Source organism: Ornithorhynchus anatinus, chromosome X1 (genome assembly GCF_004115215.2).
Source record: "Ornithorhynchus anatinus isolate Pmale09 chromosome X1, mOrnAna1.pri.v4, whole genome shotgun sequence".
Lineage (NCBI taxonomy): Eukaryota > Metazoa > Chordata > Mammalia > Monotremata > Ornithorhynchidae > Ornithorhynchus > Ornithorhynchus anatinus.
This window is the reverse complement of record NC_041749.1, coordinates 94,036,811-94,061,122: the sequence shown is the minus strand read 5'-3', so window position 1 is coordinate 94,061,122 and position 24,312 is coordinate 94,036,811. Positions and strand designations below refer to the sequence as shown.

Below are 24,312 nucleotides of genomic sequence, written 5' to 3'. Positions count from 1 at the left end.
CTCTTTAAAGTACATTGTCTGTCTTCTCCATTAAATTGTAACCTCCTCAAGGGTAGGGGTCATGTCCCCTACCTCTCTTGTGCGCTTCCAAGCACTTAGTACTTGGTTGGCTGAATGATGTTTTGACCAGTGTAAGAATCTGCATCCTTGTGTTGTCCTGCTTATTTTTTTTTCCCTCAACATCCCTCAGAAAGAAAATACAATTTTTAGGCCTATTTAAAGTCTGTTTCTAACCAAAACTATCAAAGAAGAGGGGTGTTTTTGTACAACAAGCTGTTCTTCAAGTAATTTAGTTGCCTGCTGTGATACAATCGCATGGAAGAATTGATGGGTCTCACTGTAAACATTGTAAACTCTGAGAGGAAATATTCACTAGGGAAATTAGCTGGCAACTGTAGATGATTATTTTTAATTTCATAATATCATCTCCAGTCAACTAATTGGACAGATAGCTTGGCATATATAACTTGCCCATGCAGTTAGTTAAAGCAAGACATTTTCTGAAGTACTTTAGTGTGAAAGGATCAATGCATTATAATTTAGACTGATTTTTCCAAATTTTAAATGGATGATTCCCTTGGCCTTGTTTGTATAAAATGTTTTTTTATGAGGAATCAGGTCTGCATCAGTGCCCAGAAATGAGACCAGCCTACTGATAAAATCCCAGTTTATCAGAAAAGGGGAGTTCTCTGTTGGTTCTTCAGCAGCCCCTGGCAACCTTTGACATCACTGCTAGGGAGACTCTGATAAGGAGAAGTCGAAGAGATAAGGAGATCTTTCCCTCAGGCATGTTCGTCCTTCTCTTCCTTACTGCAATTTACTCATCCTTCTCTTCTCTCCTGTACATTACGTTCCATCTCCCCACTACACTAGCTCCCAAGAGTGCTTGCTGGCTTGACTTTCAAGGCAGCCACTGCGGGGAAGGTGGGAGGGGGGAAGGAGAGGATATTTTTTCTTTTCAACTCAATTTATTTTGGTGTAGTATGGACTGATTCAAAGTGATGAAAACTCTAGGCAGTACAGATCTCTTGTCATTGAATGAAATGCCATAAGAAAGGATGTTTTCATAATATGTCAAGGTTGGGACTAGAAATGCTTGGAGTTTCACAAGAGCATGTTACCAAAATATTCCCAACCTAATCCTTTCAACTCAGTGAATACTTTTAACTACCCAAGTGCCTAGGTTTCTAAATAAAAGAACTTGTTTTTAATGATTCTTTTCATTCTCCAGACAGTTTACAAGAATGAGAATATGACACACATCACAACCATTATGCAGCAGGCAATAATAGCTCAAGGAAAATTTGGTGTGTTTTATCGACTGAGATGTGCTCTGTACTATGGGCTATTTAAAATCTTAGTAGAATCATGGGCCTGGAAGGGACTCCAAGAGGCAGAGTGCCTATTACAAATTCTCTTTTGATGATGACTGGTTTCCTTTCATGTCGTCATGCTGCACAGGCCTCAAGTTTGAGTCTTCAAATCTTGTAGCCAAAAGAGATGAGTGGTCCCAGTTAGATAGCAATGTCCTACATTCCAAATTGATTTATCTACCTTTAAGTCTACATAGCTGCAGGGTTTTTTCCCCCAAATGACTTCCAGCCAATTGGTGGAAGATTTGTTTATAGAATAGGAATACATTAGCCATGGGTTGATAATGTAATAAAAGACACAAATGTGAAAAAATACAGTGTAAGCTGAGGGTTCAGGAACAGGATGGGACTTGTATAGTGGGGCGAAAGCAATAGTCTGCTGAAGGATGGAGGAAGAGAATACCCAAAGAGAAAGGAGTAGATGGATAGTGTAAGGTTTTTGAGGGTAGGGATATTTCTACTTACTCAATTGTATGTCCCAGGCACTTGGTACAGTGCTCTGCATAAAGTAAGTGCTCAATAAGTACCACTGAGGGCTTGATTGATGTTCACACAGGGCTCAGAGGGAAGAAACTCTTCCTTTAGACTGTAAGCTCCTTGGAGGCAGGGAACATATCTATCAGTTCTGTTGTATTGTACTCTCCCAAGTGTTTAGTGCAGTGCTCTGCACACGGTGGGCAGTCAGTAAATATGACTGATGGAGAGGAAGGAGAATGGAAAATAAAGGAAAGGAAGCAGAGAGACCCAGAAAGCAAAGAGAGGTGAGCGAGGAATTAATCCAAGAGAGGAAAGAAAAAAAAAAGAGAGGCATCAGTGGCGCATAAACAGAAATACAAAGGGCAAAAAGGACATGGACATAAACAGATCTTGAGAGTTTCACCCCCTTCACATTTGTGTCCAATCAATCAGTGGTGTTTATTGAGTGATTATTGTGTGCACAACACTCTACTAAGCACTTGGGAAAGTATAATACAGCAGAGGTGGTAAATGGGATCTCACCCTCTCCCGCACTTCCCTCCCACTCCACTCCACACCCATCCTCCCTGAGTCCGTTGTCAGATGTCGGAGATGAGTCAGGCCATTGCTGAAGGGGAGCAACAGCCAGGATGCTGCAGGAGGGCATCCTGACTCCGAACAACCTTCACAACCACTCATGTTTTATTGAAGAGAGGGACAAGGAGCAGATCGGCAGTCCCCTCCTTTCTCCTAGTGAAGCAGCATGGCCTAAGGGAGAACACGGGGTTGGGAGTCAGAGGTCATGGGTTCTAATCCCGGCTCCACCACTTGTCTGCTGTGTGAACCTTGGGCAAGTCACTGCACTTCTCTATGCCTCAGTAACCTCATCTGGAAAATGGGGATCGAGACTGTGAACCCCATGTGGGACAGGGACTGTGTCCAACCTGATTACCTTGCATCTACCCCAGAATTTAGAAGAGTGCTTGGCACATAGTAAGCATTTAAGAAATACCATCATTATTATTATTATTACTCTCTGTTATCTGTTTTAATACCTCTATCCCCTTTAGACTCTAAGCTCCTTGTGGGAAAGGAATAAGGTCTACCAATTCTGTTGTATTGTATTCTCCCAAGCTCTCAATACAGTGCCTTGCACACAGTAAGTGCTTAATAATTACCATCAATTAAATGACTGATAGATTAAGGGGATGAAAACAATATCCTTGTACACTTCCTCCGTAAGCAGTCATCCATGAAGACTATTGTCCCTTTCCCTCTCCCCAGCTACCAAAATTGACACATATGCCTACTCCTGAATATCATAGACACAGTGAAGCAAAACTTCAGACAATTGTGGCACAACCATGGATAGCTAGAGGGAGCAGCAACACACAAACCAGCCTGACATACAGAAATAAAAAATGAGTTGACTTACTTGGAGCGGAGGTGACAGATCGTGACACAAAGGGGAAGTAAATGGCCCCATAAAGTTCTGGTGGTCAAAGAAACAGTCATCAAGGAACAATCCTTACATGTACACATGTAACCGATGATACAATTCGATTTGTGGTCTTAGTGGCACAATACAACAAAGAAAATCTTACAGTCAGTAGCATCATCTTCAAACCCAAAGGATCACTATTCTGTACTACTCCAATGCTATTTCTTTAAAACTAATCCAAAGAACCCAGAATTAGTTTTCTACCCGTGCTGATTGGAGTTCATTCATTCATTCAATCGTATTTATTGAGTGCTTACTGTGTGCAGAGCACTGTACTAAGCACTTAGAAAGTACAATTTGGCAACAGAGACAATCCCTACCCAACAACAGGCTTGCAGTCTAGAAGGAGGGAGACAGACAAAACAAGTAGACAGGTATCAATAGCATCACTATAAATAGACTTATAGATATATACACATTAATAAAATAAATAGAATAATAACTATGTACATATTTGCACAACCTCCGCCACTTAGCTGTGTGACTTTGGGCAAATCACTTAACTTCTCCGTGCCTCAGTTGCCTCATTTGTAAAATGGAGATTAAGACTGTGAGCCCCATGTGGGACAACCTGATTACCTTGTATCTACCCCAGTGCTTAGAACAGTGCCTGGCACATAGTAAGCTCTTAACAAAGACCATCATCATCATCATCATCAAGTGCTGTGGGATGGGGAGGGGGTAGAGCAGAGGGAGGGAGTCGGGGCAATGGAGAGGGGAGGAGGATCAGAGGAAAATGGCTCAGTCTGGGAAGGCCTCCTAGAGGAGGTAAGCTTTCAGTAGGGCTTTGAAGGGGGAAGTGTGCTAGTTCAGTGGATTTGAGGAGGGAGGGCATTCCAGGGCAGAGGTAGGACGTGGGCCAGGGGTTGACGGCAGGTCAGGCGACAACGAGGCACAGTGAGAAGGTTAGCACCAGAGGAGTGGAGTGTGTGGGCTGGGATATAGAAGGAGAGAAGGGAGGTGAGATAGGAGGGGGCAAGGTGATGGAGAGCTTTGAAGCCAATAGAGAGGAGTTTTTGCTTGTTACAGAGGTTGACAGGCAACCACTGGAGATTTTTGAGGACGGGGGATGACACGCCCAGAGCGTTTCTGTATAAGGATAATCTGAGCAGCAGAGTGAAGCATAGACTGAAGTGGGGAGAGACAGGAGGTTGGGAGTTAAAAGCTAGGAACTTCTGAACACCTAAAGAAAACAGGACTGGGAGTCAAGAGACTTGTGTGACTTTGGGAAAGTCACTTAACCTCTCTGTGTCTCAATTTCCTCATCTGTATGATAAGGATTAAATGTCTGGTTTTTTTTCCCCCTTAGGCTTTGAGCCCCATGTGGGACAGGGACTTTCTGATGTGATTGCATTGTATCTACACCCAGTGCTTAGCATATAGTAAGAGTTTAGCAAATAAGACAGTTATTATTGTTGAATGAACATCCTGTCACTTATACATCCAAGTTACAGTATGTTCCAAAGAGCATTGCCCGAGGAAGGAAACTCCAAGACAGGTTAACACCAGGTAAAGGTCTCCAGCCTTCAAGATTCATTCATTCAATTCAATCATTCAATCGTATTTATTGAGTGCTTACTACATGCAGATCACTGTACTAAGTGCTTGGAAAGTACAGTTCAGTTATAAAGAGAGACACTCCCTGCCTGCAACTGGCTTACAGTCTGGGAGGAGCAGGGGGAGACAGACATCAAAACAAGTAAGCAGGCATCAATATAAATAAATAGAATTATAGATATATACATGATGAGTGCAACCTGAGTAAGTGAAACCGCAACTAGTGCAGTTGGGGATCAAAATCTAGTTTTTAAAATTTTTTTGGTATTTTTTAAGCGCTATGTACCAGGCACTGTTCTAAGCACTGGGAGAAATGCAAGGTAATTAGGCTGGACACATTCCATGTCCCATATAATGATAATAATAATAATAATGATGGCTTTTTTTAAGTGCTTACTATGTGCAAAGCACTGTTCTAAGGGCTGGGGAGGATACAAGGTGATCAGTTGTCCCACGTGGGGCTCACAGTCTTAATGCTCGTTTTACAGTTGAGGTAACTGAGGCACAGTTAAGTGACTTGCCCAAAGTCAGACAACTGACTAGCAGTGGAGTCAGGATTTGAACCCATGACCACATGGGACTCACAGTCTTAATCTGCATTTTACAGGTAAAATAACTGAGGCATGGAGAAGTTAAGTGACTTGCCCAAGGTTACACAGCAGACAAGTGGCACAGCTGGGATTAGAACCCAGGTCCTTCTCACTCCCAGATCCACTAGGCCATGTTGCTTCTCCAGTTAGAAAATGAAACATGCTCACCTGCCCTGAGCCCAAATAAAGTCATGAAACTAGCCTAAAAATAATAGCACATAGTGGCTCTCCTTTTAAATCCCCTTTTACTTGGATTTCCTGGCAATCTGTGGAAGGGGAGGACTGAGGTGTTTGTGGTTAACTATGTCTTCTTTTTCATAACTTAATGATACGAGGAGCAGTAAAAGATGGTGAGATAATATCTTCAGATACATGCAGACAGGGTCAATGAAAATTCTGTGGCTGAAATAAAATGTTTGGAACATCATGGCTTCTGAAAAGCTGTTGCTAGCCTGCTTGAAAACTATTAAGACCCCATGATCTTATTTCGCTAGTTTTCATGGAACTGGTACTTTCGAGCATAGTATTACCAGAGACCAGCAAGGTATAGACTGTGAGCCCGTTGTTGGGTAGGGATTGTCTCTATTTGTTGCTGAATTGTACTTTCCAAGCGCTTAGTACAGTGAGCACACAGTAACTGCTCAATAAATACAATTGAATGAATGAATGAATATTGTGCACATACAGAGGTGTAGCATCTAGAAAGCATGAGAATGCCAGTGCCTCTCAGGTATTTGACTTACAGCTCTTTAGATGACTTTAGGAGATATAGGAAACAAGATTATGGGATGCGTGGCTATGCTATTACCCCAGCTCTTACATTTTTCTCCAAGTAGATTATTTCTAAACAGGAAAGGGCTGGAAAATTTAGTATTTGGACTTACTTACTTCTCATCAGCTTCTTTGATTGAAAGCAGCCTGTGGCAGAAGGGGATAATAGAGGCCAGTCAAGTTGATGCATGAGGCTGACTGTACCATTGAGCTTGGCAGGAGATTTCTAATCCCATAATGCATAGTTTTGGGGAGTATGGTGATCGTGGCTAGTCATTGCTCTGTCATGCTTCATGAAGGTCCCATTAGTGTATGTCTGTAGAGTCTACCAGCCAAGCTGGGCAAGCTGCCAAGGTCTTTGACCCACCTTGACATTTTGATTCTTTTAGTTTTCATACCATACTTTTGTCTGAGCTTGATTTCTTTCTGAAGGAAAGGTCAGTCTTCTAACATCAAGCTTGTGTTAAGTTATAGCTCTATTGATCTGCACAAACTTTTCTTTGCCAAAGATTCCAGTGGATTTTAAGGACGTCACCTCAATTTTGAGAGGAAAAGATTGGATAAGGGCCAGGGGGAACGATTCATTTAGACCTAGGAAAGGTAAAGCTTTGTGCCTCATCATCCCAGGGGCTGCTATGAATCAAAGCTCTCTATGATGTGTGGCTGGCTAGGAGGACTACCAACTCAACTTCATGGCATTTCAAAAACACTTTAAATTTGTGGATCCTACCTGTCTTTCATCAGAAATTACACTGGACTGTCAATGACTTCCAATACTTGCTGCTTCTCCAAAAAAAAAACCCCAAAACAACAACAAAAACAACAAGGACTACAGTTTGATTTTTGGAAACTGACTTGCCATGAGAACAAGACCATACCCTGACCTTAGTAGGCTCACCAGGGCCTAGAAAACAATGAATGCATTTGTTGCTCCTTTCCATTTATCTTTGGGTTCATTTTCATGGAAATTTTAACTGAATTATCGGCACAATGGGGAGAATGTATTGAGATTTGACTGTGCTTGGAGCACTAGATGAGGCACTGATGCATAGCCTAGTGCTATAGGGAGGACCAGGAGGAGGTAGGGATGACTGAGAGGGTGAAAAGGGGCCATGGTAAGAGCAGGCAGAATAATGGAATTTTTGGAGTCCTAGTGCTGGTGTGGATGTTAGAAGCAGCATGGCTCAGTGGAAAGAGCACGGGTCTAGGAGTCAGGGGTCATGGGTTCTAATACCGGCTATGCCACCTGTCAGCTGTGTGACTTTGGGCAAGTCACTTCACTTCTCGGTGCTTCAGTTACCTCATCTGTAAAATGGGGATTAAGACTGTGAGCCCCACCTGGGACAACCTGATTACCCTGTATCTACCCCAGCACTTAGAACAGTGCTCGGCACATAGCGCTTAACAAATACCAATATTATTATTATTATTATTGTTAATGGAATACAGGGCATTTCTGCAGCCACTTGATGTTGTCCCTGTTTGGTTACTGTGTGGCTGCAAAAAACCCAGTCAAGAACTCTGTATTACACTCTCACTGTTTATGGCTGTACTTTTGTTGTAGGAAGTAGTGGGAGTATAGGATTTCCAAAGCAAACTTTCTTGCTGCACCTTTCATCTACATACAGTACTCCACAATGATTTGCCAACTGCTTGGGTAATCATGCAGCCACTATAAATCAATTAGCTAGTTACTTTTAATTGTGACTGTGGTTGAATAAAATTTGATATGCAGCATCCATTTCTACAGGTCCTGTCCTAGCCCTCTCTGTGCTATTTCACATGTACCTTATCGATTCATTTGCTATTCATCCATTCAGTCATATTTATTAAGAGTTTACTGTGTGCAGAGCACTGTACTGAGCACTTGGAAAAGTACAATGCAACAATAAAAAGTGAAAAGCCCCTCCCATAATGAGCTCACTGTATAGAGAGGGGGAGAAAGACATCAGTGCAAATAGACATCAATACAAATAAATAAAATTACAGATATATACATAAGTGCTGTGGGGCTGGGAGAGAGGAGAAGAGCAAAGGGAGCAAGTCAGGGCGATGTAGAAGGGAGTGGGAGAAGAGGAAAAGTAGGGCTTATTCTGGGAAGGCCTCTTGGAGGAGATGTGTCTTCCATAAGGCTTTGAAGGGGAGAAGAGTAATTGTCTGGCAGATTTGAGGAGAGAGGATGTTACAGGCCAGAAGTAGAATGTGGACCAGGGGTCAGAAGTGAGATGGGCAGGATCGAGGCATAGTAGGAAGTTTAGCACCAGAAGCATGAAATATGCAGACTAGGTTGTAGAAGGAGAGAACTGAGGTGAGAAAGGAGGGGGCAAGGTGATAGAGTGCTTAGAAACCAATGAGCAGTTTTTGTTTGATACAGAGGTGGACAGGCAGCCAGTGGAGATTTTTGAGGAGGGTAGTGACATGTCCTGAACGTTCCTGTAGAAAGGTGATCTGGGCAGTGGAGTGAAGTTTGGACTGGAGTGGGGAGAGGCAGCAGTTTGGGAGGTGAGCAAAGAGGCTGATGCAGTAATCCAGGTGGGATAGGTTGAGTGAGTACATTAACGTGGTAGCAGTTTGGATGGAGAGAAAAGGGTGGATTTTAGCGATGTTGTGAAGGTAGGATTGACAGGATTTGGTGATGGATTGAATATGTGGGTTGAATGAGACAGAGGAGTCAAGGATAACACCACGGTTATGGGCTTGTGAGACGGGAAGGATGGTTGTGCCATCTACAGTAACAGGAAAGTCTGTGAGAGGAGAGGGTTTGGGTGGGAAGATAAGGAGCTCTGTTTTGGACGTGTTAAGTTTGAGGTGACAGAAGGACATCCAAGTATAGATGTCTTGTAGGCAGGAGAAGATTTGAGCCTGGTGAGAGTCAGAGAGATCAGGGGAGATGTAGATTTGGGTATCATCTACATAGAGATGGTAGTTGAAGCTGTGGGAGTGAATGCGTTCTCCAAGGGAATGAGTGAAGATGGAGAACAGAAGGGGACTGAGCACTGAACCTTGAGGACCCCCACAGTTAGGCGTGGAAGGCAGAGGAGGAGCCCATGAAGGAGACTTAGAATGAATGGCCAAGGATAAGAGGAGAACCAGGAGAGGACAGAGTCAGTAAAACCAAGGTTGGAATAACTTTCCAGGGGTGGTCCATAGTGTCAAAGGCAGCTGAGAGGTCAAGGAAGATTAGGATGGAGTAGAAACTGTTGGATTTGTCAGGAGGGAGATCGTTGGTGACGTTTGAGAGGGCGGTTTCAGTGGAGTGAAGGGAACAGAAGCCAGTTTGGAGGGGGTCCAGAGAGGCTTGGAGGAGAGGAATTTGAGACAGCAGGTGTAGATGACTCCTCGAGGAGTTTGGAGAGGAAGGGTAGGAGGGAGATGGGGTGATAACTGGAGGGAGTTGTGGGGTCGAGGGAGGGTTTTTTTAGGATGGGTAAGTTTGAAGGCAGTGAGAAGAAACCATTGCAGACCGAACAGTTGAAGATGGCTGTTCTTCCCTGACATACTCTCACCTCACCTTTTGGATTTCTCTCATTCTGGGTAACAATCAGTCAATCAGTGGTATTTATCGAGCACTTCGGAGAGTACACTAGAGTTAAATGATGATCCCTCACCTCAGGAAATTTTCATTCTAGCAACATAGCCAGATTTCTGCCAGTGGGAGAACATTTTTCTTGTCTTATGCTGCCAAGTTGTCTCCCACCCATAGCGAATCTATGGATACACTACCAGAGCGATTACAGATGGAGGTGGGGCATTCTGGGAGAGATGTGTCCATGGATTCTAGTTTTCTAGGTAAAAATATGGAAGTTGTTTACCATTGCCTTCTTCCATGCAGTAAACTTGAATCTCTGCCCTTGACTCTGTCCCAGACTGCTACTGCCCAGAACAGTTGAGCTTTGACTTGTAGCAGAATGCCTTCCACTCACTTTCCACTGCCCAAGCTAGGAATGGAATGGGTATACCTTAGTTTGACTCTCCCTCCCATATCCCGAGACTGGTAGAGTACTGGAAACTCTCCAGTGCAATCCTGAGAGGGTAGAGAGTCTCTGACCTCTCCCTTAAAGGCTTTCCCAAGGCCTCTGTCACCAAATCCTGCCTCTGACCAGCTGCTAATTCCATCGCTTTTCTTTGCTTTCCACAAAACTCAAATCCCCACTCCCTGCCAGCCCCTGAAGCAGTTTCTCAAATTGGATATGCAGGGTGGAGTTTTCTTCCATTGTTGGCATTAAAGGCTCACAGTATTCTGCTTTTTGTCTTCATCAGTAATCAATTAATGGACTTTATTGAGTCCTTACTCTGGGCAGAGCACTTGGAAGAGTACAATACGATGGTAGTCAGGATTGCTTCCTTCAAGGAGCTTACAATCTAGTGCAGACAGACCTTAATAGGTACAGTTCTATTGAAACAACCTCAGTGTTCGGCACTTAGTGAGAACTTCCAAATCTCACAATTATTATTATCTGGTGAATCCATTCCACAGTTGGAGTCTGACTTTGGAATTGACAAGCAGCTCAGATTGTAGCTTTTGGTGTGAAAGTCCCATTTGCTCTATCTGGGATGGCAATCTCTAACCCAAAAGCTAATCATCAAGGCACAGGTTCACACTTATCTGGGAAGAAGAAGGGGTAGTTGCCTGGAAATGATTCCCTGACCTGTGCTCAGGCTTTGGGAAATTTTTCCAGCCCCCTTCAAGCATAACTATATTCAGCCTCCAGTGTCTGCAGGTGGCTCAAACAGCCAATGATGAGATGGAGGGGATGTGAAACTAGAATTGATGTCAGCAGGATAACAGCTCATGACTGCTTCCCTCCACACCAAGCTGTCCTGGAGCAAAATGAATCATCCACCCCTGAATGAGAGACAAACCTGCGTAGCACTGCTAATAGAAATGTTTCAAGTTATTGACGTACACGTATTCTGTAAAATGAGAGGTTTCAATATAGCCATTGATCAGGAATTTGTCATGGCCACATTAATGTATTAGAGGGTGGCCAAGGTTACTTTGACTATTTATCACTAACATAGTATTTTCCATTTTCAAGGTGCATTATAATCATTTTTGTTAGTTGTGACCATGAAGTCAATGCCTCAGATTTCATTTTGAAATTGACGCTAGTAGACTACACCAATTTTTCATGGTTGACATTGCATTAGTGATTTAGCTATAAAACCTTTAGATTGAGGAAGATATGCTCTTTTTATTTGTTCCATTTTTTTTTTTGATTGTCATGAAAAAACACATTGTGATCTTAAAATAAAACTACAAATGATATCTCTATTTTCAGATGTTCCCCTAAAGCCCTACATGAGTTGACCTTTCAATTCCATTCTATTTAGGGTTTGATACATACTTTACATCCCGGACCCTTGAGAATAACAGAAGAAATGTGTGGTTTGCAGAATATTGGGAGGAAAACTTCAATTGCAAGTTGACGATTAGCGGGTCAAAAAAAGAAGATACGGATCGCAAATGCACAGGTAATTGGATTCTCTTTGTCCTTCTCATGCTACTCTACGTGGCCTGCATTGAAATGTATGAATAGCTGACAGAAGGAAGCTTGGTTGGAGGTAAATTGAAATAATAAATTGAATTTTACTAGATTGTTCAGAAAATGGGACAGGAACATAAGTCTTGCATGCCAAGAGAAATAGAAAGACAAAGATATATTCTTTTCTGTCTGTCCATCGAACAGTAATTTAAATCTTCCATTGAATCCATGAATTCAGAAGAGGTCATCTAGCTTTGAAAGTTTTTTTAAGAGAAAATCCTGATAAACATTAGCTCCCGTTCTAGCCAAGAAGATGGAGTCTTTTGCACCTCGGCTCAAATATCTGGCAACACCACATTAGAAACTGATTTACTATTCTAGCCAAAGTTTTAGTGTTATGGCAAAGCATTGTGATTCACTGTACCCATAATTCCATATGACTAAATAGACCCTGAATGAAGTGAACCATCCTGAATTTAAAATGTATTTCCAAGAACACATTTGGTTTTACATGTAATTTTGCTTAAATATTTCAAAATAACCTGTGAATGACATTCTGTGCAAGGTATTCTCTCCTCTGCACTCTCACATTTCCTTCTGCCTTCAGGATATCTCTATTTGGATGGCCCGACATCCCATACTTAAAATGTCCAGAACAGAACTCCTCATTTTCCCACCCAAACCTTGTCTTGTCCCCTTTCCTGTTACTGTAGAAAAGACCATTCATTCATTCATTCATTCATTCATTCAATAGTATTTATTGAGCACTTTCTATGTGCAGAGCACTGTACTAAGTGCTTGGAATGTACAAATCGGCAACAGATAAAGACAGTCCCTGCCCTTTGTCGGGCTTACAGTCTAATCGGGGGAGACAGGCAGACAAGAACAATGGCAATAAATAGAGTCAAGGGGAAGAACATCTCATTAAAACAATGGCAAATAAATAGAATCAGGATGATGTACATCTCATTAAACAAAATAAATAGGGTGTTGAAGATATATACAGTTGAGCGGACGAGTACAGTGCTGAGGGGATGGGACGGGAGAGGGGGAGGAGCAGAGGGAAAGGGGGGAGAAGAGGACTTAACTGCGGAGAAGTGGGGGGGCGGTTAGAGGGAGCAGAGGGAAAAGGGGAGCTCAGTCTGGGAAGACCTCTTGGAGGAGGTGAGCTTTAAGTAGGGATTTGAAGAGGGGAAGAGAATTAGATTGTCGGAGGTGAGGAGGGAGGTCATTCCAGGATCGCGGGAGGACGTGGCCCAGGGGTCGATGGCGGGATAGGCGAGACCCAGGGATGGTGACGAGGTGGGCGGCAGAGGAGCGGAGCATGTGGGGTGGGCAGTAGAAAGAGAGAAGGGAGGAGAGGTAGGAAGGGGTAAGGTGATGGAGAGCCTTGAAGCCTAGAGAAGTTTTTGTTTTTTGCGGAGGTTGATAGGTAACCACTGGAGGTTTTCAAGAAGGGGAGTGACATGCCCAGAGCGTTTCTGCAGGAAGATGAGCCAGGCAGCAGAGTGAAGAATAGACTGGAGTGGGGTAAGAGAGGAGGAAGGGAGATCAGAGAGAAGGCTGACACAGTAGTCTAGCCGGGATATTACGAGTCTCCACAATCCTCCCTGTCTCACAACCCTGTAAGCTTGGCATTATCCTGAACTCATCTCTCCCATTAAACCCATGTATACAATCCGTCACCAAATCCTGTCAGTTCAACCTTCGCAACATCACTAAAATCTACCCTTTCCTCTCCATCCAAACTGCTACCAGATAAATCCAAGCACTTATCCTATCCCTCCTGGATTACTGCATCAGCCTCCTTGCTGACTCTGTCTCTTCTCACTTCAATCCTTACTTCACTCTACTGCCCGGATCATTTTTCTGCAAAAACGTTCAGTTCATATCTCTCCACTCCTCAATATCCTCTTGTGGTTGCCCATCCACCTCTGCATCACACAGAAATTCCTAACCATAGGCTTTAAAGCACTCCATCACCTTTCCCCTCCTACCTTACCTCCTTACTAAAACCCAGCCCACCCATTCGCTCTTCTAATACCAACATACTTACTATACTTCATTCTCATCTATCTCACCACCAACCTCTAGCCTAGATCCTGCCTCTGGCTTGGAATTCCCTCCCTCTTCATATCTGACAACAATTGCTCTTCCCACATTCAAAGTCTTGTTAAAAGCATATCTCTTCAAAGAGGCATTTCCCAACTAAGCCCTCATTTCCTCTTCTCCCACTCCTCTCTGTGTTGCCCTTGCTCTAGATTGCAAGCCTGTTGTGGGCAGGGAATGTTTCTAACAACTCTATTGTTTTGTACTCTCCCAAGCGCTTAGTACAATGCTCTACATTCAGAATGTGCTCAATAAATACTATTGATTGATTAACATTGGATAGCTGAGGAAGCTAATTGGTCATTTTTAACCAGTGTTGTTAAGATAGTGTATTTTCTACACAAGGCTTCCATTTTGGTGACTGTTCTGATGCTTCTTCACATATATATTTGTTTATTTTTTCCAATTTTTGACCATTACTAAAGATAAGCATCTAATGAACCTGAAAATTCAAAAGGGCATCTTTTGACCATTGGTGAACCAGCACCATTTTATCATTTTGACTGTTTCCTTTTCATTTGCTGCTTCATCTACAACATTTCCTGGATCTGCACTTTCACGGCACTTGTCTTACCCTGGCTTGACTGACCTCCTTGCCTCTTGTCCCTCCCCACTCCAGGCCAACTTGACTCTGCTTCCCAGAACATTTTTGTAAAAAAAAAAAAAGTAAAGTTCAGTTCATGCCTCCCCACTTCTCATCATCCTCCAGTGGTTGCCCACCACTTCCACATCAAATGGAAACTCTAAACATCAGCTTTAAAGCACTGACTCACCTTGCCCCTTCCTACCTCACCTTGCTGATTTCACTATAATCCAGCATTCTCACTTTGCTCCTCTAATGCCAACCTACTCAACATACCTTATTCTTGTCTGTATCACTGCTGACCCCTTGCCCAAGTCCTTCCTCTTTCCTGCAACTCCCTGTCCCTTCATAGCCAACAGACCATCACTCTGCCAATCTAACAGTCATATTTATTAAGTGCTTACTGTGTGCAGAGCACTGTAGTAAGCACCTGGGAGAGTATAATATAACAGATTTGATAGACATGTTCCCTGGCCTTAAGGAGCTTACTGATTAGAGGGAAAATGAAAATTCATTTTTCTCCACATTGGGAAATTGAACCCCAGTCTCTCTGATACAAGTTAATCAGGTTGGATACGGTCCCTGGTCCACATAGGGCTCATAATCTAAGTAGAAGGAACAGGTATTGAATCATCATTTTACAGTTGAGGAAATTCAGGCACAGATAATTGAAGTGGCTTGCTCAAGGTCACACAGCAGACAAATGAAGGAGCTGGGATTAGAACCCAGGACCTTCTGACTCCCAGGCCCATGACCTATCCAGTAGGCTATGGTGCTTCTCATGATTAATTGATTATTATGGCTTCTTCCTCCTCACTGCTTCTAGTCTCTTTCTGCTCTAGTCCATACTTCACTCTGCTGACAGATCACTTTTCTAAAGCACCATGTACATATGACTCCACACTCCCCACACCAAAAATACCTTTAATGGTTGTCCCTTCCTGACCATTGGCTTTAAAGCACTCACTCAGCTTTCTCCTACTTTTTCCTGCTCTTAGCCCACTACACCCCAGCTCACTTTCTTCGGTTCTGTCAACTTAACCTGGTCTTCATTCTACTTTCTCCTGCTCACACTCCCCTTCCTGTCTGGACCATCCTTCCTGTTCACATTCAGCAGATCATTACTCTCTCCATCTTCAAAGCCCTTCCGAAAGCATATCTCCTCCAAGAGGCCCTCCATGATTAATCTTTACTCTCCCCAGGCTATATCTCCCACTTGCCACTTCAACTCTTATGATCTCCCAACAACCTCTTCTGGTGGCTCAGAAGCCATAGCCTTGTATTTACAATTGCTCATAGGACTTCTTCCTCCTGTCTGTGATTTATTTAAATGTCTGTCTCTTCTGCTGGATTATACTTGGACTGTGAGCCCCATGTGGTATAGGGACTACATCCAACCTGATTATCTTCTATTTACACCAACACTTAGTACAGTGGTTGACACATATTAAGTGATTAATCAATACCACATTGCCATTGTTATTATTATTCTTACAGGGATCATACCTATTTACTGTACTTTTCCAAGGGTTTAGAGCAGTGCACAAAGTAGGTGCCCAATAAAAATTATGACCGACTAAAGGAGATATAGACCTCAATTTAGGGGATGTTAAATGCTGGTTGTTAATTTCTAGTGTACTCTCTACACTTCCTATGTTAGCCATTATGAATTGATTCCACTTTTATAGGTGTTCAATGCAATTTCCAGGACCAAAAGCAATGAAAATGAAATATTTCAAGTGCCAGTGGCAGAATTTAGTTGCATTTTGTCTTTCATGTTTCTGTTTCCAAGACAAATACTCTCAATTCCAAGAACATGATGAGCATGAAAAAAGACTGATTGTCAGACAGAATGAAGTCCAAATGCAGATTTTCTTACAAGTTATTTGCACTTTTGTCCTTGCAATACTCTGATTGAACACTTGGCTTTGAAACAAGCACATTCTTTTTTTAATGGTATTTGTTAAGCACTTACTATATGCCAGGCACTTTACTAAGCGCTGGGGTAGATACAAGCTAATCAGGTTGGACGCAGCCCCTGTCCCACATGTGGCTCACAGCTTTAATCCCCATTTTACAGATAAGTGAGGCACAGAGAAATTAACTGACTTCCCCTCGGTCACTCAGCAGGCAAGGGCAGAGCAGGGATTAGAAATCAGGTCCTTCTGACTCCCAGGCCCGTACTCTGTCCACTAGTCCTTAGTACAATCATGTCGAATATTTTCATAATGGCCATAGGAAGACAATGGGGCCTACTTGAAAAAGCACAGATCTAGGAATGGAAGATTTGGGTTCTAGTCCCAGCTTTACTACAGACCAACTGTTGTGACCTCTGACAGATCACTTAGCCTTGCCGTGCCTCAGTTTCTCTATCTGTATAAATGGGGAGCATATTACATGCCTCACTCTACTTCCCAGGGAAATTATGAATATAATAATACATAATGATATTCATTAAATCATATTTATTGAGTGCTTACTGTATGCCAAGCACTGTTCTAAGCACTGGAGCAGATATAAATTAAGCAGGTTGGACACAGTCCCGGTTTCATATGGGGCTCACACTCTTAATCCCCATTTTATGAGGTAACTGAAGCCTAGAGAAATAAAGTGACTTACGCCAGGACACAACGTGACTTAGTGGATAGAGTACAGTCTTGGGAGTCACAAGGACCTGTTTTCTAATCCCACCTCTGTCATTTGTCTACTGTACGACTTTGGGGATTCTGGGCACTATTTTAATAATAATAATAAGAAGAAGAATGATGGTATAAGTTAAATGCTTACTATGTGCCAAGCACTGTTCTGAGTGCTGGGGTAGATACAAGGTAATCAGGTTGTCCCATGTGGGACTCACAGTCTTCATCCCCATTTTAACAGATGAGGTAACTGAAGCACAGAGAAGTTAAGTGAGTTGCCCAGAGTCACACAGCTGACAAGTAGCAGAGGCAGGATTAGAACCCACGACCTTAGACTCCCAAGCCCATGCTCTTTCCACTAAGCAATGCTGATTCTCCATTTTTCATTGCCCTCATTATTTTGCTATAAAGTACCCTATAGGAGGTTGAGTGCCATCGTGATTTCCCTCTGAGTACTAACATCATGTCCACATTTGTGTCTACCATAGTGGAAAGCATTACCTTTACCTGAGCTCCTTACATAAGTTGGTGAATTTTGGGCTGTCAAGGGTCCTTAAAAGTGTGATACACATTTGTATAGGCAGACCCCAAATTAAGGTCATTTTGACAATTCAATGTAAAAAAATAACCTGAAAGCAGAGTTATTCATGCAATAAGTAAAACTCTTTAGAAAATTAGGAACCATTTATGTCTTACATTTGAATCTGTCAGGCAAGAAGATTTCATTACAATTTTCAGGTTGTATTTGGAGGGATCGCTTAGCTCACTCTGGAAGGCAACCACCTGTAACACTTGGCTCTATCTTTGGCATAAATAAGTCAGTTCACACTGGGGATCTGTTTCGAAAATTCACTGGAAGCATGTTGCTAAGCAAAAACAGAACAATTTAAACTGAGAATAGAGATGGAATTTCTCAAGGCTACGTTGTTCTTCAAAGAGTGGTATGAACAAATGTACATTGTTCTCCTTTTGTTGATCCACTGAGATATGATGGTTTTATTATGGTATTTCTTAGTAAATCATAATACCATAGTACTTTAAGTCCTTGATCAATTATTTGAACTGTGCTTTCATCACCCCTTCTAATTATGTTAAATCTCTATTGAAATTTTGTAGACTATTTCAGAGGACAAACTTGTGCTTGGGAATTTTCTCAAAGCCTCATTAAAATTCTCCTCTGGGAAGCCTTCTCTCACTAATCTCTTATTTCACATTCCTATTTTCCCTCTCTACTACATCACCCATGCACTTGAGTCTGTACTCCCGAAGCACTTAGCCGAATGCAACTCCCCACCCCCACAACACTTACATACATATTGATATACTCAGTTTCTTCCCCACCCATGATCCATTTTAATGTCTTTCTCCCCCTCTAGATTGTAAACCCCTTCTCAAAGGGGGGGATTGTGCCTCCCAACTCCATTTTTTTTATCCTTATGTTACTTGTTAAATGCTATGTGCCAGGCACTGTACTAAGCACTGCAGTAGATACAAGTTAATCAGGTTGGACATGGCCCCTGTCATTTATTCATTCACTCAGTCAGTTGTATTTATTGAGCGCTTACTGTCCCACACAGGGCTCACAGTCTGAATCCCCATTTTACAGATGATGTAACCAAAGGACAGAGAAGTGAAGTGACTTGTCCTAGGTCCCACAGCAGACAGGTGGCAGAGCTGGGATTAGAACCCAGGTCTTTCCGACTCCCAGGCCCATGCCCTTTCCACTAGGCCATGCTGCTTCTCTCTTCTGTTGTATTCTCCCAAGTGCTTAAGTACATTGAGGTAAACACAATTACCACTCAATAAAAACCATTGATTGATAGATTGATATCATTTCTAAGATTCTCTGGTTGGATGTCAAAATATTTCCAGATTTTAGTTCTTACTGATTTTTCTCCTGTACCAACAGCAACCGGTACTGCCAGACTTAAAAGGGTTATCTGTCCTTCTGTGATTGATATTAAATGACAGATCTCTCTTTTTGGACTTTGCTTTGGATTACAGATGATGTCAAAGAGCCAGTTTTGGGACCAGATCAGTCACTCCTTTGTCTTGTATTTCATCCCCTAGAAACTATTTGTTTTAAAATTATTTTCATAAGGGAAGGTATAATGATACCCTGCCTGGCACTCAGCTACCATGGCTCCCAGCTCCCCGTGAACACGGTCTGTCATATTAGCAATAGTGCCATGTTCAGCTTCTCCTAGTCTCTTTCTATCCCATCCACATGGGGGATCCCCGCCCTACTCTTACCTCACCTCAACTTCCCTCCCTCAGTAAATTGCAGAAGAAAATTGAGAGCCTACTGTGTGCAGAGCAGTTTACAGGGTGCTAAACATCAAAAATTGAGTTTGAACATAATGAACAGTACAAAGAAAAAAAGTTCTATGCACATAAATATGACAGAATGGCAGAGAAAGCGTGTTTCAATTGACACCAGTGCTCTAACTAAATCACCAAACCCAGGAATGTAATCAAATGCAGCTTAAGTGGTCTTGACACACATGCATACAGCTGGGGTTGATCCTCCTGTGCTGCTTCAGCTCCAGAACCTGCTCACAGAGCAGCCCACAGCACCGTCTGTTGGCAAACACGAACACTTTTGGAATGGTGATGCAATTTAATAACCCGTAATTGAAGAAACTGTACCAAAGGCATTTTTGAATTTATTTACTTGGGCTGCACATTCCTAGCAAGCCCAGAGCCTTTGCCACTGGAAGCTGGCAACATTAACTGTATACCCACTGTGTGGAGAGTACTATAATAGGCATGGTGAATAATAGGTGCGATGTTACAGACAAAGTAAATTGTTTGATCCTTTCCAGAAGTGTCTGTGATCTTAAAGGAGAAAAGGACAAAAACAAATAAATTAATGAAGGGATGGTCCATGAAGGGTGACAAGAGGGTAACATAGAGTGGTAGGAGGAAAAGAGTTAGGATTGTCAAATAGGGCAGTGGAAGCAATGGATGGATGTCAACGAAGGTAGCCGTCACCACTGTTCCTTCAAGCATCCTGCTGCCATAGTCATATCCAGCATTCTGTGCTGAATATTTTTCAGCACTGTTTCCCCACTCTTCAAGAAGCTCTACTGGTTGCCGATCCACCTTCGCATCAAACAAAAATTCCTCATCATTGGCTTTAAGGCACTTAATTACCTTGCCCCCTCCTACCTCAGCTCGCTACTCTCCTATTACAACCCAGCCCGCACACTTCACTCCTCTAATGCTAACCTTCTCACTGTACCTCGATCCCGTCTATCTCACCGCTGACCTCTCGCCCACATCCTACCTCTGACCTGGAACACCCTCGCTCCTCATGGACAGATAATTGCTCTACCCCACTTTAAAGCCTTATTGAAGACACATCTCCAAGAAGCCTTCCTTGTCTAGGCCCTTCTCTCCTCTTTTCCCACTCCCTCTGTGCCACTCTTACTCCTTCATTCATTCTCCTTCCCATCCCCATGACACATATGTGTGCTTTTGTAATGTATTTACTTATCTATTTATTTATGTATATGAATGTCTATCTTCCCCTCTAGAATGTGAGCTCATTTTGGGCAAGAAAGTGTCTATTATATTGTACTCTCCCAAGTGCTTAGAACAGTGCTTTGCACACAGTGAGCACTTAATAAATATGATTGAATGAATGAATGAATGGACCCTTGGTCTGACCTAATAATAGCATTACTTTTGCTCCTATCACTTATCACTTATCATGTTCTTATCGCTTCAAGCACACTACAGTTCAGAACCAGCATGGCCTGTGGTAAGAGCACAGACCAGGGAGCCAGAGAATTGGGATTTTTATCATGGCTCTGCCATTTGCCTGCTTCCTCATCTGTAAAGTAATAATAATAAAAAGGATGGTATCCATTAAGTGCTATTTGTAAAGCACTGTACTAAGCCCTGGGATAGATAATAATGTTGGTATTTGTTAAGCGCTTACTATGTGCAGAGCACTGTTCTAAGCGCTGGGGTAGACACAGGGGAATCAGGTTGTCCCACATGGGGCTCACAGTCTTAATCCCCATTTTACAGATGAGGGAACTGAGGCACAGAGAAGTTAAGTGACTTGCCCACAGTCACACAGCTGACAAGTGGCAGAGCTGGGATTCGAACTCATGAGCCCTGACTCCAAAGCCCGTGCTCTTTCCACTGCGCCACGCTGCTAAACGGGTTGGACACAGTCCCTGTCCCACATGGGGCTCACAGTTTTCATCCCCATGATGGTGATGATGATGATGATGATGGTATTTGTTAAGCACTTACTGTGTGCCAAGCACTGTTCTAAGCACTGAGGTAGACACAAGGTAATGAGGCTGTCCCACGTGGGGCTCACAGTTTTCATCCTCATTTTACAGATAAGTTAACTGAGGCACAGAGAAGTGAAGTGACTTGCCCAAGATCACACACCAGATAAGTGGTGGAGCTGGTATTAGAACTCAGGTCCTTCTGACTTCCAGGCCTGTGCTCTATCCACTAGGCAACACTGCTTCCCATAAAATGGAGATTCAATACTTGTTCTCCCTCCCCCTTAGACTGAGAGCTCCATAAGGGACAGGGTCTGTGCCCAGCTTCATTTTCTTATACTTATCCCAGCGCTTAGTACAGTGCTTGGCACAGGTTGAGTGCTTAACAAAAAGCACAATTAGACGTGTCTGAGCAACCCCACTGAGACATCATCGTTCATCTGTCCTCGGGAAGGTACCCCAAACCTTCTTTAATTTAGCCTAAATTAGTTCCATTTGGTGTGAAATAGTTTCTATACACTAGGTCATGCTGCTTCCCATCCTCATAAAGTAAACTGGCCGTTTCCTTTTCCAACATTAGTGTAGCTGATCCTTTAGAGAAGCAGCATGGCCTAAGGGCAAGAGCATGGGGTTGGGAGTCAGAGGTCATGAGTTCTAATCCCAACTCCACCAATTGTCTGCTGTGTGACCTTGGGCAAGTCACTTCACTTCTCTGTGCCTCAGTTACCTCATCTGTAAAATAGGATTTGAGACTGTGAGGCCCACATGGGACAGAGACTGTGTCCAACCCGATTTGCTTGTATCCACCCCAGTGCTTGTACAGTGCCTAACACAGAGCAAGTGCTCAGTAAACAACACAGGTATTATTATTATTTAACCCTAGACCACCCTCCAGAGGATGATTTAGGAATGCTGTAGTGATTTAAAGAGGTCTTAAAGGGTAGTTGCTCAAAATCATTGAATGAGAAGGTAGAGAAATAACTGCACTAGGTTTCAGGACTACAGCATGCCTTGAAAAAATGGTGTCCCCCATGGAGAAATATTTGGAGTTTTTGCTCACGTTGAGTTCCCCTTAAAGAATATTTTATATCTTGACAAGAAGCAGCATGGCCTAATGGATGGAGCATAGGCCTAGGAGTTAGAAGATCATGGGTTCTAATCCTGGCTCCGCCACTTGTCTGCTGTGTGATTTTGGGCAAATCACTTCATTTCTCTGTACCTCAGTTACCTCATCTGGAAAATGGGGAATGAGACTGTGAGCCCCACATGGGACAGGGATTGTGTCCAACCTCATTACCTTGAATCTACCCTAGTGCCTAGAACAGTGCTTGGCACCTAGTAAGCGCTTAATAAATGCCATTACTAAATACCATTACTTAGACAAATTGTGATTGTCGACATCCATTCTAATGGTTAGGATGGAAAATCTAACATCTCTAGCACTTTGTAAAAGGTTTGGGATGGTGGAATGGGCAGGGGGTCTGAGAGTTCTAAGTCAGCCCTAGGACACCCCTTATTTAATAATAATAATACTAATAATAATAATGGCATTTGTTAAGCCCTTACTGTGTTCCAGACCCTGTAATAAATTCTGGGGTGGATATAAGCAAATCGATTTGGACACAGTCTCCATCCCACGTAGGGCTCACTCTCTCAATCCCCATTTTACAGTTGAGGGAACTGAGACACAGAGAAGTGAAATGACTTGTCAAAGGTCACACAGTAGACAAGTGGAAGAGTCGGAATTAGAACTCCTAACCTTCTGACTCCCAGGCCTGTGCTCTATCCACTATGTCTGCTCTGGTGCCCCTCTCAATCAACCAGTCCATCAGTAAGTAGTACTTATTGAGTATCTTAGCGAGTACTCTCACACTTAAAGCTCTGGAGAGTACAATACAGTGGAGCTCTCTTCATTTTCAGAGCCAAACGAAACATGGGGCATTTGCAGCCTCGCTTCCCTGCCTTCTCTCAACTCCCCTCACCACAGCCTAATGAATTGTCTTCCTTCCTCACCACCCAGGGCTGACACTGGCTCCCCTCTGCACCACCAAGGAGACCCCATCCCTTCCTGCTTTCTACCTCACCCCCACCCCAGTCCACCACCCAGTGGGAATGAGCACAGCGCCTGCAGCAGGAGGTCGCAAAGACCGTCAGGAAAGCTAGTGGCTGCGTAGCCATTGCTGTGGACTCTGAATCAGGAGGAGAAATTCTGCTCCTCTACCCATAGCTCCCTACTCACTTTTGATTTTATTTTGTGTATTGAATCTTTATCCTCATCCCTTATGCCGTTTCAACATTTTAGTGTTTCACTGGGTCGCAATGTTTCTGTCTCCAGTCTTCCCCCACCCCATACCTATATTCACAGCTTGGGAGCCTTTCAATGGACAGGTTCCATTTATAATTACCACCTGGATACTCTTTCTCAGTGCCTAGGGCCCTTTTCTGCTTTCCCTACCCCTGAGCCTAAGTTCAGCACTCACATTGTCCAGTCTATTTTCCGGAATGATCTGTTCAGAGGCATGTTTTTATTTGTGTCCTGGAAAAAAATGAGACCCAACATAAGAATGGGGCATAAGGCTCTCCTCCATCAATTGCTTCTTAGAAGAAAAACTTTTTTTTTTTTGCTTAACTGCCTTTAAACCATGTATATTCAACCATACAGCATTGCTATGAATGGAATAGTAATGATTAGCTTAGTAATTGAAACTTCCTCAAGGATTTCCCCTCTTATTTTAGGTTCTTAATGTTCCATAGTATCTAAACTACGTTTCCTTTTCTTGCTGAAGGTTTGAACTCACTCCAAGAAAATCAGTCAATCAATCAATGGTATTTTTTGAGCGCTGACTCTTTACACAGCACTATACTAAGCACTAGGAAAAACATTGTACTTTCTAGGAGCAGGTTGTTTTATAACCCAGTGTGCCTGGATACAATCTTGCACTCCTTTAGTTCTAAGAAAATGCTCCTTGTGGCCAGGAAACATATCTACCAACTCTG

The 24,312-nt window shown here is 42.9% G+C and overlaps 1 protein-coding gene across 2 annotated transcripts in view; it reads left to right on the top strand.

Annotated features, from left to right (window-relative positions):
- Positions 1–24,312, top strand: part of GRM7 (glutamate metabotropic receptor 7) — a 780,988-nt gene that overhangs the window by 440,626 nt on the left and 316,050 nt on the right. For both annotated transcript variants that reach the window (XM_029052142.2, XM_029052141.2), the window contains exon 5: positions 11,583–11,723. In XM_029052142.2, coding sequence (XP_028907975.1) covers positions 11,583–11,723 — 141 coding nt within the window. The remainder of the gene's footprint in view (positions 1–11,582; positions 11,724–24,312) is intronic.